The sequence below is a fragment of the Amblyomma maculatum genome, chromosome 1 (genome assembly GCF_055883805.1).
Source record: "Amblyomma maculatum isolate TAMU_Amacu chromosome 1, ASM5588380v1, whole genome shotgun sequence".
Classification (NCBI taxonomy): domain Eukaryota; kingdom Metazoa; phylum Arthropoda; class Arachnida; order Ixodida; family Ixodidae; genus Amblyomma; species Amblyomma maculatum.
Window position 1 is genome coordinate 331,883,066 of NC_139344.1, and position 17,009 is coordinate 331,900,074.

At 41.2% G+C, this 17,009-nt stretch overlaps 1 protein-coding gene across 3 annotated transcripts in view; it reads left to right on the forward strand.

The window, feature by feature from the left end:
* Window positions 1-13,039, forward strand: part of LOC146207426 (acylamino-acid-releasing enzyme-like) — a 33,593-nt gene extending 20,554 nt beyond the window's left edge. For all 3 annotated transcript variants that reach the window (XM_084587321.1, XM_084587329.1, XM_084587334.1), the window contains 14 exons: window positions 320-377; window positions 1,454-1,554; window positions 2,108-2,159; window positions 2,264-2,352; window positions 3,045-3,165; window positions 4,380-4,451; window positions 4,765-4,845; window positions 5,798-5,886; window positions 5,965-6,075; window positions 9,308-9,356; window positions 9,459-9,486; window positions 10,744-10,852; window positions 11,127-11,233; window positions 12,578-13,039. In XM_084587321.1, coding sequence (XP_084443447.1) covers window positions 320-377; window positions 1,454-1,554; window positions 2,108-2,159; window positions 2,264-2,352; window positions 3,045-3,165; window positions 4,380-4,451; window positions 4,765-4,845; window positions 5,798-5,886; window positions 5,965-6,075; window positions 9,308-9,356; window positions 9,459-9,486; window positions 10,744-10,852; window positions 11,127-11,233; window positions 12,578-12,677 — 1,167 coding nt within the window. In that variant the 3' untranslated portion in view covers window positions 12,678-13,039. The remainder of the gene's footprint in view (window positions 1-319; window positions 378-1,453; window positions 1,555-2,107; window positions 2,160-2,263; window positions 2,353-3,044; window positions 3,166-4,379; window positions 4,452-4,764; window positions 4,846-5,797; window positions 5,887-5,964; window positions 6,076-9,307; window positions 9,357-9,458; window positions 9,487-10,743; window positions 10,853-11,126; window positions 11,234-12,577) is intronic.
* Window positions 13,040-17,009: the final 3,970 nt, after the last annotated feature.

Here is a 17,009-nt window from a genome sequence, read left to right on the forward strand (position 1 = left end):
TACAGTAGTTAGCAAGCCATTCAGTTGGCATGCTATGTACAGTAAATAATCAAGTTTATTACTTATTCTTAATATACATTTGCTCACTGCATTCAAATGAAAGATGAGCAGGGTCTATGTGGTTGTGGTTTTATGTCTAATTGCTATACATAAGCATGGTTAAGCTCAGCTTGAAGGAGGCACTAGCTAGTTCGATGTTGTCTTTGCAATTTGTGCGTTTTCTCAGTGTTCTCTCTCCAACAGTTGTGAAGAGTACAGCAGTGTCATATTGGAAGCCAGCACCGTCCAGTGCTTACACCATGCTTGATTGCTCTTTCAGTGCAATTGGGAGACCAAGCAGGCTGTAGTGGTGGTCGACAGGGTTACCACCCCGATAGGTGAGTTGCTACGTTGGTTTGACAGGGCAAGCCTCTCCTTCTGCCTTCTGGTAGCCTTTCCTAAACTTTCAATAAAGCTACTTAAGTTGGAGCCAGGAGCTGCATTTCTTTTTTTTTTTTTAATGCTTATTCATTCACTCAGGTCACTGTGGCAAGTTTTCAGCCTGGGTTTAAAAGATTCCTTCAATCTATGGAAAGTTTCAAATTGAAAGAAAATTAACTGGAAAATTCAGTTTTTCATGTTTCTTGTTCGAAGTTTGTGAAATCAACCACACTGTGATGTTGAAATCAGCACAACATGATGAGGTTGAATCTCTCGAGAAAGTAGGAAAAAATTGCAGTTGAGTGTGCTTACTGATTCCTAATTCAGCCTCCTATGAATTGCTTCAAATACACTGAAAGCTCGATAATTCTGCCTTCATTATTTTGGAAACTTCGGTGTGGTTCAGTGGGAGACATCAGCCAGCTGGGTGGGCACTTATGTTTGCGAATGGCGGTGCACCACTTTCGAGCAGTCCTTCATAATACTGTGTTCATGCAGACTTCCTCTGCTGACCCAACCAGTGCGTGAACTAGCTGACATCGCATGTTAGAAAACCCTAGGTGGTCGAAATTTTTGGAGCCCTCACTACGCCGTCTCTCATAGCCTGAGTCACTTTGGGACCCCTGCAAACCGAACCAAACCATCATTTTCATTTTACTACCTGCACATTTTACTCACTAGTTTCAATGTGCGCTATGCAGTCATGTAAACCAGGCCTACTGCAAGCTGTTGCTTCCTGTCGCTTGCTCTCAGCGAGGATGCTTGGTCATTATGTGAATTTGAGTATGCGAGCATGGGAGTTTTTGAGGATATGGAATATGTGTGGAAAAGGGAGAAATATGGAATGTGAATGGGAAATTTTCAGTTATGGCAAGCTATGATGGCGACACCACTTTCTTCAAAGAAAGTCTTTGATACAGACTGTGCCGCAGAATTCCCCCTTAACGACAGAATTTTCGTCTGGGGAGGACATGGCAATTGGAATGCTTCTGCTACAATGTGCCTTAGCTGACCGGTCAACTCTCTATTGCAGGAAATGAATTTCCCGGCTTGTACCTGAACGCTCTTCCAAACAACTGTTTCGCTGCTGACGGCAACAGTGTGGTTCTTTCAAGTGCTTGGCACAGCAAGTGGGTAAGTGCCTTGCATCTCCGAGTCGTTTGCTGCTTTGGGTATCTGTGTTTGCTGTACAAGTAAGAAAACAACGCATTACTTGTGGCATTACATAGAAAACTGTTGCCGAATGCGTTTTGAATGCTAAAGAAATGCGTACAATCAACCATTTTCTTTCTTTTTCAGCTTAAATTGTGAGATGTGGGCATGGTAGTGGCTACAGAGAACAGTCGCCATAAAATTGGCTGGCCTGTCTCATTCCTCTGATATGAAAGTTCTCACCAAAAGAAACTGCCATGCCACCAAACTTTGGAAGTGTTAATCAGGGAAGGCAAAGTGCTATCAGAGAGAGCGTTTCTGCAATGTGCCAAAGCTATGCTTGCGCATTCAAACTCACTACTGCTGCTTTCGTGCTAGAGGAATGCTGCGATAGGCACCGTGCAGCTGTAGGCAAATTTTTGGCTGAGAATGACAAAGATGACTGTGGTTGCTAGTGTGATATGTTCAGCTTTTCAATGGTTTTGCCTAGTGAATGTCTTTTTTTCTGTGTACTTTGTTTCTTCTCGCTTTTTAGGAAGTAGTAGGCATCAACCTCACCTATGGCGAGGTCACCAAGCTGAGCAAAGGTACTGAAGGCCCCGCTTTTTCTTCTGGTGTTGTTCTCAAAATGCAGTATGCAAATAAATTCGAGAAGCATTTATATTTGCCGCCTGAATCATGTCGTGTGCAGATGAAACAGTTGGATGCTGGCAAGTTCTGACGGTGAAGGATAACTACATCGTTGCGTGTCTCTCTGCGCTCAACTCCACGCCTCATGTTGTGAGTCTTAACAAAATCCACTCTATTCGACCGAGGCTGCATGCTCAAGATGTGAGGGCATGCAGCTGATATCTGTGAGAGCACCTTCCAGTAGCATACATTTTTGTCTGTGTTTCTGCGGGCTTGCATATGTTGGGTTATTCGTGTTATCCAAGTACAGGCTTAAAACAAAAGAATGGTAAAGAAGCAGAAACAGTTGACAAAAAAAAAGAAAGCCTCAATTACATGTGCATCTCTTGTAGTTTCCATCAGAACTCTAATGAAAATAGTGATTGGAGTTTTCTTTATTGACAATAACTATGATGATGGGCCATATGTGCATGTTACCTAGAGAAACTATTTTTCCCTCACTCACTTACGCCTGCTGTTTACTATTCTCATCCTTTTCTCCTTTGGTACAACTATCAAAAAACATTCCCTAAAGCTGGTGTGCGAGTTACTGCATTTTTATATTACTGCAGCCAGGAGATTTCTGTGCAAGCCTTTCTTTTCCTTGACTTTTCTTTCCAAAGTTTTCTTCTTTCATATTTTTGTTTCCAATAGTTGTATTCCTACCACGATAAAATCTTTTTCCAGTTCATTATTCACCCTCCCTGATTCCTAAATTATTATTTATATACAATGCGATCTAAGGCAGAGCAAATCATTCATCTGCTTGGGCCTGCACCAACTTCCCGCTTTCTACTACCTAGATGGTGGGTACACTCACACCGGGAGGTGGCGTGAATTCCTGGGTGCCAATCGAACCTGATGACAACAAGGTATCTGGCATCAGCTGGTACATCCTGCAGTTTTCCCCACCTGAGGAGACACGTGAGCCATCTTCTCCTTGTTTTTTCTTTTGCCGAGATAAAAATGCTCTTAGTTTAGTTGTGCAGGTTCACTACTGTGTTCTAAGGTTATGGCTAGCCCACAGAGCTACATCTTCTTATTCCTAGTTCCATATTCACCTGCTTTGCGTAGAAGCCGTGAGCCCTTTCTCAAAGCTTAGAAAATTTGAACGATCTCACCTCATGCAATTTTTTTTGAGCTCTGGTCAAAACTTGAATTGCACATGGTTCGAAAAACCTGCTCCGAAGTCTGTGCTCTTGCTCCCGTCTGTCTTCAAGACGGTATTAGTGCGTCCTTTATAAATGCCCTTCCTCTGTCTTCTGCCAATAGCAGAATTGCAAATAAAGGCAAAATTTAATGACACAGTCTGCTGATAGAAAGTTAGTTTGCTTCGCTATTTTTGTTTAGAATTCACAGCCCATATTTTATCAGATCAGCTGGTTTCTCTGCTCCATGAAAAATTACCTTGCTCACTGGTGGTGGTGTGAGGAGCATGAGAATCTACGCACTGTAGCAGAAACTCTGATCGTGAGGCAGTAACTTCTTCAAGCATGCTGTACCGCTCACTTGGATCTGGATGTTAGTAACTCACAGCCATAGACTCGCCATAGTGCCAAAGAAAGTTGTCCTCATGTATCGAATCATTCAAAGCCGGTAGATTTGATTTATTGTAAATGGCTTCCTCCTTAAATTACTGAAAAGCTGCCGGCATGTGTGCCATAAACATAAAAAAAAAAAAAAAAAAAAAAAACATATTCTTTATGGCATATGGGGTTCAACGTCCCAAAGCGACTGATGTTATGAGAGACGCCGTAGTGGAGGGCTCCGGAAATTTCGACCACCTGGGGTTCTTCAATGTGCACTGACAACACACAGAACATGGGCGCCTTGCTTTTTGCCTCCATCGAAAAGCGGCCGCCGTGGCCGGGATTCGATCTCGCAACCTTGGGCGTAGTAGTCGAGCGCCATAACTACTGCACCACCACAACGGATACATATTCTTTATTAGGAGCCTATTTGTACTGTGTGGCATGCTCAGGCATGCAGGTTTCAGTGCCTGCTATATTTTCTCTCCCATGATCTGACTATATGAACTAGTTCTCTGGATCACAATCAGTGTTTCCCACATTCTGTACTTGTAACTGTACGCGGTGAGGAAAAATAATAATTTTTCTCCTTTTATGTTTGCTTTTTAGACGTAATTTTTGAAGCAACTTTAGTGACTCCCAAGAATGAAACGGACCTGCCTCTCATAGTATGGCCGCACGGTGAGTGTTCCAGTGTTTCCTCTTTACTTTGTCTTCCCGGATACTTAATCACAGCAATAAAAAGCAAGGATGTTTGGTTTCATTTCTTGCGATACGTTGCCCAAAGATATCTGATATGAAACTGTTAATAAAGTTTTGTAAAAGTACCGCTTAGCAGACATATTCTCCATCAGTGCTCATATATTTTTCTGAACAAAGCTGACCGATTCCCTCGTGTACTTTGCATTGTTTTCTTGATACAGCCCTTTGCATATTGAAAACAAGTTCTTGATCGTTTTCGTGGTGGAGTATTTTTTTCTTGTTTGTTTTTCAGGTGGCCCTCACTCCTCCTTCCATGCTGGCTTCAACCTGTATCCCATCCTCTTTGTAAAATGTGGCTTTGCAGTGCTTTTAGGTGAGAAGTGATCTTTCCTGTTCTTTTAAAGTGAAAAGTACCCGCCCTGTACCTGTGAAAATCTTCACTTATGGTCTGTCCACATTGGCAGCGTGTGGTGCAAGTGTGAAACAGTGCGTGCTGGTTTGTTAGTGGATGTCTTTTCTTCTTTCTTTTTTTTTTGTGTGTGTGTGTGTGTGTTATAGTTTTCATTTTGCTGGAGTGGCCCTGACTTTAGTGTAAACCTTTCTTTTTTTTTTTCTTTTTTTTTTTTCTTCAGGAAATCTTGTTTTTAGTTCTGATTGTGGGTAGCCTCCTTCTAGCATACATTCTAATGCAGTTGGGGGCATCCCTTAAAGGAAATGGCAACAAGCATGGTAGATAAGCAGTTTAACTTTGAGAACGTAGTGATCAGCTTAAAACTGTTGGTATGTTGATATTCAGCATATAATGGTTGACTAAAGCATAAAGCTCAGTATTCACAGCAAAGCCAATGTGGAAGCCAAGGAGACAAGAAGTTTTGTTATTGTGACTGAGGAAAAAAAAAATAAAATTAAGGAATGATACCTTTTTCTACAATGGGACCATTGTATGTACAGGTATTAAGGTTTTTCACAGTCTTAGTGTGTTTTAGCAAGTGTGCTGAGGTTCTGTTCTCAATTTTTATCCTTGAAAACGTGGTAAAAGAGGTTTTAACGCCCTTATTTTTCTTGAGTGGTAAGTCAGTGATAGCATGTGCATATGCAAAATATGTAGACCAATATTTTTACTTTCTTCAGTACTTTGTCATCTGTATGGTGCTCCGGTTTTTGTAACTATCCTAAATGGCGCTCATCTTTATAAATCCTATTCCCGATTAAAACCTTGTATGACATTCAGCACAAGAGCTGTTAAGATTTTTTTCTTCCTCTTGTGACAAGAGTGGACTGTTTTTTATTTGCTGATCTTGTTTTCTTGTACCCTTCTTCACTAGTGAATTACAGGGGATCCAAAGGTTTTGGAGAGGACAACCTCCGATCATTGCTAGGAAAGATAGGCCAGCAGGATGTATTTGATGTTCAGGTAAGTCGCAAATTGTCCAGTACTTTCTCATGTTATATCGTGTCATGTGAAACCATTGCCTGGATCGCATTTATGCAGTGTGCAGCAGAGGTTGCAGCCCAGCGGGATGAGATCAACCCGGACAAGATGCTCATCTTTGGTGGCTCACATGGAGGCTTCTTGGCATGCCATGCCATTGGCCAGTTTCCGGTATGCTACTCTACCTGGCTGGAATCCAGCCTCTGGTTCGAAAAATTTGTGCGAACTAGAGCTGCTATACTTTCTTTCCTTGCAGTAAACCAGGTACTCGGCATTTTTTGTGTAAGGGGTTAGAGGACACTAGCCTGCATTGCTGTTACCAGAGCTGATACAGTTGCCCAATAGGTTCATGTATAAAAAATTATTTTTCTGCAATTTTTTCAACCAACAGCAAAAAGAACTGCAGCCAGATACAACTTGAGAAAAAGCAGCAGATTCCAATCAAAGGAGGCTCTTTAGCCACCGATGTCGGCCAATTTTCGTGATACCGCGGTTAATCTGATTAAGCTGTGGTGAACTTCCTTTCATTTGCCATACCTTGCATTGTCATGCTGACTGCATGTCATATGTGGCACAGTGTCATTAGTGCACGTCTGTGTACTTAAATAAGCATAAAGAGCACATGGTGACGTGTACCATATTTTAACCGGGCTAGTATAAATGATTTTAGGGCAATCCATAATAGTAGTTACTCAGCGTATGCCTACACTGTGATAAATTCAAAAGCTTTCCTCTGTATAGTGTTAATTTGCATTTTTATTTGTTCTCTAAAAGAAAAGAAATTGCTTTTTTGTCCTGAGGGCTTAACTGTTAAAGGAGTATCGAAACATAGATTTTTTGTTTCAATATTTTGCTTTAATCAATCCTTCATGGTCCAAACAGAAAGACTACAAACCGAAAAACTCCAGCACAGCCCAGTTAATCAGTTATTAGGGCATTTATCAGGACCATTTCCGGTTTTGATCTCTCTGAGCATGAACACATGAAGACGTCAAAAATGCGAGAGTGCCACACGAGCGCCCCCTACTGGCAAGACTGATGATGACATGGACGTGGGATATAATGATGCATACGGGTAGTGTTCGTTGTCTGCTTGCGATCGCACTTGCAAGAAAATATCGTCGGTTGAGTAGCGTTTCAGCGTAGCTTCGAACATCAACATTATTTCGCCCAAAGATGCGGACGTTGCTGACATTGCCAGGCGCCTTAATTTCGACCCGCTCGCCTGCGAATCAAGCTTATTCGATTGGCATGTGGGAATGTCAGCTGGTAAGACACATTGAACAAGGGAAGATGCTGCTTTCTCAGCTCTGTTTGCCAGCGCTGTCAATCAAGCCGGCGTCCAAAAGAGTGCTTTAGTAGATAGTTGCAGCATAGTGCGATCAGCCACTATTACCTGTTATAGTGCACAGCTCTTGTGCTCACGTGCTGATTGGTCCCAACGCGGTAGGTCTGCGTGCCGCCACCAAAGCATCTGGCGCTATCAATGCGATTTTCGCTGTCGCTTATTTATCGTGGATTGCTGTTTTCGCATACATAACAACCCCTCCTAGAAGACTTTCAGTGATGAATAGATTGAGAGGATTGTTTAGCCAATAGTGGGGTGCTGGCAGAAGCGATTACAGCGATGAAAGAAAGTGAGCCTTTCTCCCTCAGCCACTTTAATTGCTGCTCCTTCCTGGTGCGATGCCCCTGGCGCCTGCTAGTTCCGCTACTGAAGGCGTCGCGCAAATCAGCAAATCAAGAATATATTTTAGCGTAAAATATGCTGCCCAGTAAAGTGGTGTGAAAGTAAGTCTAGCGCTTTTTACGGCGTTAGCATAAAGCCCTTTGATATGTTCACCTGTTATAAGGTGCCGTCTGCGGCCGCTTTGATGTGAAACCGGTTAGGCCTAGCGACGTCTAGGGCAGGCGGGGCGCAGCGCAGTTCGACTTTCAACGTGCCCGTGGGGGACACCATTGCTGAAAGCTCCGCACTTGTGCAGGCACGCCATTGGTGTCTGAGTATATGTCAGTCATCATGTGCACCAGGTTCAAGTTGTACGAGTCCGGCATAAAATGAAACGAGAAAATTCTGCTTCCCCTTTGCGTAGCCTGATATATATATGTGTGCACATCCGTGCGCACAAAGTATACCTAAGCTTTGCGTTCGTAAAACACGTCGACCGCGGAATCGACGCCAGGTGAACTAATTGTAACATGCACCAACAGACAGCGTGAAAGGCAAATCGAGTCAATCGAGCAAAAGTGCAGAACTTTCCAAGGGTGCACAATCTACACAGACACGGCGAGCTACCCTGTGTCGACACTTTTTTGCTCTGATGACCCTACGTCATAGTTGCTTGATGACGTCATGTTGTTTGCATATGTACACGTTTTCGTCACAGAGATGTCACTGTCGATAGGTTTTGAAAAATGGGGTCTTTGCCTTGCTTGTAATTAAAATCAAACTAAAATATCTTCGCAGCAATGTAAAAGGCTGGGATTGCTTGGGTAGCATCTGTATATAACCAGGAAGACAATCGTATTCCTTCCGGCACTTCGAAAATTGGTGTCTATACTCCTTTAAAATATTGTGACAGTCCAGAATTCAGGTTCGGGCCAAAGCATTGGCTTTGTACAATGTTGCCCAAAGGTTCAGCGACTGCGTACATGTCAAAATATCTCAGCTGAAACATTGATCCGAGTTATAAGAGCATGGTACATGAAAAATTAAGGCTTTAAAAAGGTAGGCTTGAAAAATTTTGTTTTCTTATAATGCTATAATTACTCGTAATGACTGCACTTTTTTTATGCCCCCTTAAAGCCAATTAAAATCTTAAGGTGTACCCGAAAACTTTTCATTACACGGAGGAAACTATTGAGAAAAAATTTGAAGTGGTAAAGATGCAAAAAGTATGTTGTTGAAATGAATACTTCACATGATGACTTGCCTTATAAATAAAACAAAATTATTCTTTAGCATGATTTCCATGTTCAAGCAGGCTTTCAGCAGTTTTTTTCTCAACCCCGCGCACATTACTTTTGTAGCAATCCGTAATGCTGTCAGAAGAAAGCACAAATAAAATTTATTTTGGCACAATTCACAGCTTTCAGCTTAAAGGCCATCGCAGATCAAACATCAAAACCCTTTACAACTGGCTTTCTATTGCTTCTCGGATTTCTCGCAGAACGTAAGAATTGGCTGTTTGTCCTATAGGATGAGGCTTGGTAGGCTTGACATTTGACAGATAGGGTGCATTACGAAAGCAAATATAGCGAGTGTGAAATACTGACCTCTGCCTAAAAAAATTTTTTTTAAAATATATTGTGGCCTTTTATGGATATGCCGTCATTTTGTGGCACACAGTCACAGTGGAGAGGTGTGACATTGAATAACTGCTTTGAGGAACGCTCTTTGCAGAGCTTCTACAGAGCTGCCGTAGTCCGGAATCCAGTCGTGGACCTGTCCTGTAAGCTTGAATTTTCGAATTTTGACTTGCAAAAGAAAACAGTTCTGTTCTGTGTATTTCGTGCCCATTGGTAAATTATTTTTTATTTTCTCCCTCTTACAGCAATGGATGGGACAGATATTCCTGACTGGTAAGTTTAATCGCTTCATATGCGATTTAATCGTTTGAACACAATATACAGATGATCAGTTTTTATTACGGTTGTTAATAGGTTTCGCTATGAGCTGGCTAGGGTTTGTAAAGGTCTTTTCGCATCAATTGTTCGTGGTGCACCATTCACTCATTATTGTTTCACATGTGTGTGATATATTTACCGCAGGTTGTAATCTATTGCTGCATGCTGTGTCTTAACTAATCCAGAAAGTGAATATTTATGTCCATACACAGAAGAGAAAATACTTAGGAGCACTTAAAATTGTATTTCACCGATACAGAGTAAATTGCGTACTGTGGGCACCCTGTATATTACAGAGTAACTGACTTAGCAAACTTATTGGTTTATTGGTTATTGGTTTAAACTTAACAAAGAAAAAGCGATAAAAGTATGTCGAATTCAGTTTTCCGAATTCAGTTTCAGCCGAGAAAGGCGAGTATTCTTGACATGCAAGGCAAAGGTAGCTAGCGGTTAAATACAAATGCCACCCAGAGTGTAAAATTAGCTAAGTATTGAGGCCAGGAGTTTGATGCTATGGTGGCATTGTTAGGTAAGCAGCACAGTTGTGTGGTTAGTGTATTGAATCATTAGCTCACATGCTGCTGCTGCTGCACAGTGGAAAGCACCCCTTCCTGCCTTATTAAAATTAAAATTACCACATTGTCTTATAAATCACTTAAAAAGTTTATATTTACTAAAGAAAGAAAAAAAACCTGTTTTCTGAAATAAGCACCAAAGGAAAAAAGTCTGCTGAATTTTCGAGTAATAAAAGCAGAAAACTCCAGCCTTTAATGATAACGTTACGTTCTGCTTCTCCTTATCAGTTTGTTTAGCATGTTCTTATGCATGCCACCTGTGTGCTTTGTAATGAAACATTGGTGATTGCAGATGTACAGAGTTGCGCGCAGTGCTAACTTTTCAGATTTATAAGGTGGTTAAAGGAATTCCGATTCTAATTGTACTTAGTCAAGAAGACAAGTGGGCTGTATTTGATAAGCCATGTGATGGTAACGTCTTGAAGCTGGCTCTGCTTCAGTGTAAAGTTGGAAGCAAGCTTCATTGCAATATGAAAAATTGGGCAGGTTGGTCGGTGTTGTGATGAAAAAGAATGACAGATGAACAGAAATGTGATAACACGGCTGTCCCCAATCCAATGTTTAAAGCGAGGACGCTAGCTGTGAGCAAAACTGTCTTATCGGCATGCCATTTTCTGTCTGCATCCACAATGTTTAGGCGCTGTGTGGAAAGTGGTGTCGTTCCGGACTACAAGGCAGGCTATGTGCTGGAGCCCAAGCATCTGGAACAGATGTGGAACAAATCGCCCATGAAGTACATCAACAATGTGAGTACATCATACCAGCTTTTCAGGGCACATTTAAAGATGTTTTACGTTAGAGCATAGCAGTGCCATTTAGCCTGTTGTATACAGCAGTTGGCATTTTTATTTTTCATTTCAAGGTGATGTTCCAAATGTAGTGCCTAAGCTAACCATTCTTTTTTTTTTTATTACTGAGCACTAGCTTATGTGTATACCTTTATGTGTATTTCTGTTTGGAAATAAAAGTTGATTGATTGATTGATTGAATGAGTTGAAAAGTTGCACTTTTTTTCTGCAGGTGCGAGTTCCAACCCTGTTTATGTTGGGTGAGAATGACCAGCGGGTACCAATGACACAAGGGATGAAATTCTACAAGTCTCTCCTTGCTCAGGATGTGAATGCCCAGTACGTACTCTGCTCTCACTCAAAAAAGGAGTTGCATAGTTTTCTCTCATCTTTGTGAACCCATGATACCATAAACTATAGCGGGTGTGGAAATGTTCTAAATTTCGAATAATTGCAAGTAATATTTACTCTATGATTTGTTTCGCACCACAGTTTTACAGTTCAATGTATTCATAACTCTTAAATGCATGGAAGATGGTGGAACGGGCGAAGCTGCGTCCTGCATGTGTTGCTGCTGTCCATCCCTCACAATTTTCATCCATTAGAACCTAGAAACTCTATATCTTTGCCTGTAGAGAACAAGAAGAGTGCTTATGAGGGAAGCAAACCTCGAAGCCAGCACTCGAAACTCTGCAACATGCATCATGGGCCAGTGTTAGGCATGTGTGATAGCGTTTCCATGTCTTTGGTTTGAGACAGAGTTTGAGCCACCGAAACCAACACACAATGGCAAAGCAGGCTGCATGCCACCATTAAGTGTTGCATTTGGACCAGCATTATGCAGCCTGCACTTCGAATGCTGGCCTGCAGTACTACTACTGCACGATTGTTAGCCTTGCGCTTCAGTTACGCTCATGATAAACCAAAACTAAATTTGTAATACGTACATCTGTTTAGCTGTTGCACTTTGTGGAAAAGCATTTGTTTCTTTCTGGTTTAAACTATCTGCATTATTATTGGCAGCTATTCCTAAATATTCAACTCTGTTTGCAGCCTAACATTTTATATTTGCACACCTCTGTTATAAACTATTAATGACTAAGAGTGTTTTTGACATGCACGTTACCCTTCATAGCAGGCGATTCTGGAAGTGGGACGCCATCTAATCATAGCTATCATTACCATGTGCCAACTGATATGTGCCATTGCACGGCGGTTGCTGTACAGGAAGTACAAAATGTTGGGAAGTGCAAGAATGTTCCTTTAATGGTCTAATCTTCAGACTAAATGTTTTTTAAGGCAGTTAGGCGGCACTCAATGTAGAATAGAGCAGCAACTAGCGCCAAAGATACCCACAGTCTGCAAAATCACGCACGCAACTGGATCCCTGTCCCATTATCAATGTCATTCTGCTTGTGTGTGCGCAAACTTCCCAGCCTGTTCTCTTTTCTTTTCTGGTCATTGCCTACAGGATAAAACCACAGTGGCATAGTATCTTTTGCCTTCTGGTACTTCATTGGCAGTATCAGAATTCTGACTACCTTTTCTTCCCAGCCTGTTCTCTTTTCTTTTCTGGTCATTACCTACAGGATAAAACCACAGTGGCATAGTATCTTTTGCCTTCTGGTACTTCATTGGCAGTATCAGAATTCTGACTACCTTTTTTTTTTTTTGCTGTTTTAGGATGTACTTGTACGATGACAACCACGCGCTGTCCAAGGTTAACGTGGAGGCCGACATGTTTGTGAACATTGTCCTCTGGTTCAAGAAGTTCATCAACTGAACTGCATAACAACACGTCCATTTAAGAAGTGCTTGTTACTGCTAAAGAGCTTGATGTTATGAAAATAGTTTGCTTAACGAATCACACTACATTGTTTTGTGGCATAGAATGAAGCGCTTATGCCGTGCCTGTCAGTTCGGTATTATTGATGTGTGTAAATTGGCGTAATTTGTTTATTTTCCCTTTGATTGCAACATCTGGTCGTAGTGAACAGGAGTTTCAAGGGTTTCGTCATGTTTTTGCGTACTGGAAAACTTAGCACACTATTTGTGCTTCCTCCGCTATTGTTGTCACTGCTGCTTACTTCAAGCTGCGGTTGATGGTACTATGCCTAAGATGTTTGGTAACACATGTGACAGTCACCAGTATTTGTTTTTTGTACTCCACGATGGCCAGTTTGTGTGAACACCGCCAGGTTATGAAGGACTATTAGTTTCACACATCTACTGCTGTTGTTGGCAACATAGCATTGTATGAATTGAACTTTCAGTGTGCCTGAGTACACAAAATGGGGGAAAAAAAAAAAAAAGACCAAACACTCATTTGCTTCTTGTTTTCCTGCCCCCATCCCCTATTTTTCGTAACAGTGTTCATTAATACAAATGTGCACAGCACATTTTTATGACACCCCACTATTCCATACGATGTTTGAACTTTCTTTTCCCTAAAACAAAACACCTCAACCTTATTTCTTCAATAAATTCACATCTAAGCTTGGTGCTGAATCCAAGAGCTTTAGAAGTGTCTGGCTGTTTTCTCTTCCAGGGCAGGTGAATGCAGTAACTGCACTATTATCAAGAAAACAAACACTGTGGACCTCTCCACAATTTTATACCAGACTTAAGCCTAGAAATTTTAAGCAAGTCTTATAAGTGATGGTTTGTACTCGACTGTTTAATATTGGCAGATATGGGAAGTACTGAATCTCATGAGAATCAAACCCATAAGTCATGTGAGGACAGCATCAGTGTACAGATTAAGATATTCACAGCATTTGTGTTCTCACAGCAAAGAGCTCTAGACAGCTGCTGTCGTGCCAGATTCAAGGCATGCCTCGTGTAAAACCCTAAAATGTAGTCAAAGGTGTCAGGTAAGGGTGTGCATACTCGAAATTTCGAATATGTATCGAATATATTATTAATTTGTATTAAAAGAACTATTAAAAGAAAATTTCAGTATTCGCACACCCCTAGTGTCAAGTCATTTCCATGATGCTGCAAACGAAAGAAATGACAGGGAGGACTTCTCTTTAAAAGCAATGCAAAAGCGAAGTATCGTGCTGTCCTTCACTGCCTGACTAGGAGACTGTACTGCAGGACTGGGAGATGCGTCGGGCCTGTTCACAACTCAACGGTACAGCAGTAAGTCTGAATGTCTCTTTATTGATACTAATAACAGCCGTGTATACATACAAAAAAGGTGATGACAATCGTGCCAGGAAACGTAAAATACACACGTAAACCCGCAACCCCACTAGATATCCAAACGTGATATCGGAAACTCATCTTCAAAGCTCCAAACATCCCCATAGTGTTTTCCGACTACTACATATCACAAGTCGCACTTCAGAACATTGCACTCACAGAATACACACCGAGAACATGCTGCTAAGCAGGACAGGCTAAAAATTGTCAAGAACTAAACAGCTTACTCAAACACTACAAGTGCAGAGGGCACATTTCTGGGAGCCGATCTTCAAACTTTACTTTTTTTTTTTTTTATTCACTTATAAGAATGCGTCCATTAGCTGCTCACAATACAAAAGGAACCCTTCTCTGATTCAACTTGGTGCATTTCTTGTACTTCAAACAGTGCCTGCATCTATTCGAACAATTTGTGCTGCGATTTTCGTTGAATATGTTGCGATCAATAATGAACTTAGAGCTGAAATTTACCACAGCGTTAATTATAATGTGCATAAGCAGTTATTTTCTCAATGCACATGCACTGCACATAAAAAATGCCTTCAGACCTTCAGAAAACATGTTAGCGATTTACCTTGCTAAGCTTGGCAAGCTTTGTGCTTGCATCTATTATGGTTCGCTGCATGTGCTTCGTGCTGAATCCTACAATAAAAAGTTCAGCCGCGGAAACTTGAGGTTGCTACAATTCATTCAAAAGTAGAGACTTCCAACTGCCTATTTCACAGTTGTACAGTGGTCTATTACGTGCATTAAAGGGACACTAAGGACAAATTTAAGTTGGCTCGTATCAGCAGGGTATAGCGCTTTAATCACAAAGAGACCACTTGCATTGAAAAACAGCTTGTTATAATGAAAAACGAACCAAATAACCAAAATACAGGTGTCAACGACCCAGTTTGCAAACAAAATGTCCGCCTACCATCGACTTGTTGCTGCAGATTCCAGAGACTATGCTACGCTGTCATTCACTTCAACACACTGCGTTTTGATGGAGGTGAAACAGATTGGCGTCCGTTTGCCGTGTGATGTCAGTGCATGTTAAAGATCCCCAAGTTGTTGAAATTTCCGGAGACCTCCGCTGCGGCATCTATCATAGCCAGAATCGCTTTGGGACGTTAGATCCTACTAACCAAACCAAACAAAGGCAACCTATTGTTTTCAGTAAGGATGTCTTGAGTTTTATTTGACTCACAAGGACGATAATAAATTCAATTTTCTCAGTGAAAAATGTACGTTTTGCTGGTGGACAGAAGTTAGCATGCTAAAGAATCGGTATTTACTCGAAAAATGATTTCATAAAGCCTTCCTCAACGTCCCTTTAAAAATTTGAAGAGCAAGATCACACCCTATTGTCAGCAGCTGGCAAAATTTTGTATGCCTGCCCTACCAGCACATTTGTAATATTCAAATCTATCAACCCATTGCATCTCCCTCTGCTCTAATGGTGCCATCTGGAAATAGAAATAGGAATTGTAGTAAAGCAATGGTGATCCTGTGAACTCTGCAATGACTGTTAAAATAGCCTAGCTTCTGGCTCACTTGGATATTAGAACTGTATTGCTGCTATAAGGGTTGCGGACATTATTAAACAAAGAATCGCATTTTCCAAAGAACAATACATGCCAATTAAACAGGCTCTGTACACGTTACTGCGCACAATGCAATTCGCACAGAAATTAGAACAACCAACTGCTGTATAGCAAATCAAACAGAATGCATTTATAAACATTTTTGCAAATGGTAGTTCATGCGAGACAAATCTCGACATGTACAAACACCTCTCATCAAATCTATTGATTTAAACACATCCTGTGACTGGGCAAACTCTATAATAGGTAGAAAGTGCTCTCAAAGTGTAGTTTTAGATACCATTAAATCACTACAGATTTGTGCTACAAAGTTCCAGAAACATGTTAAAAAAACATGACCAATAGAAGCAGAGAACATGCTAAAAATACAAGGGCAGCTGCTTACAAATAGTGTTTCCTTGGTTGAATAAACCAGCTGCCATCTTGTGTCTAGCATTAATTTCAGCAGTAACCTTTAAGGGTGACTTTATATTTATATCTAATACCCCATCTGCCACTGGCAATGCAGGTATCAACATGATGTGCAAATGTATTTGCCTAGATTGCGATCGCCAGAAATGTGTTCCCTCAACATCCCACGAGCGTTTACAACGGAAGTGACAACAGGATTGCACGTGCTCCAACTTTTACATAAACGTCTCCCTCGGCGAAATGTCGGTTACGGCGTAAAAATAAAGCTCTGCTTTGGGTAACACCTCACATGACTGCAAGCGCAATACACAAAAGTGAAATGCGTACTCCACCTCTTCACAGGCACAGCAACACAGAAATGCAGCAAGCCCATTCGTGCTGTTCACTCTCATTCACTCTCAACAGCTTGGACCATACATACATCAACACTGTTAACCACTGGCTTCGTGAGAAGTGTGCCTCGTCTCACCAATTATTTCTCACCTTGGCACATTCCTTCAGCTTTGTTCTCTGAGCAAAAGAAAAAAAAAACTGAAAAGCTTATTCATGCAGAACAGTGAAACGTCGTCTATAAGCACACATCACCACTCTTCAAGCATTCGAGACAAATTCATAATCCAGTTCAATACCTTGCTCTTCAATTGCAATCCCCTATTTCAGTTAAGTTCACCAGCAAGTGCAAGTTTACTTTGACTACTGAGCTACCTTACCAAGAACTGCAACAGCATTGGTGTGCCAGATCTAATTCTTCAAGCAAGCAGTATTGTATAGTAGCTTAATGAAATTTCTAATGCACTCTAATGTAAGTTAGTTCCAGAAAAGATGTTAGTGAATCTTCTGATCACCATGAAATCTCGAAGAAGAATGTTTCACATGTTAAGTGTGGATGCCTTGGTCTTGTAATGGCT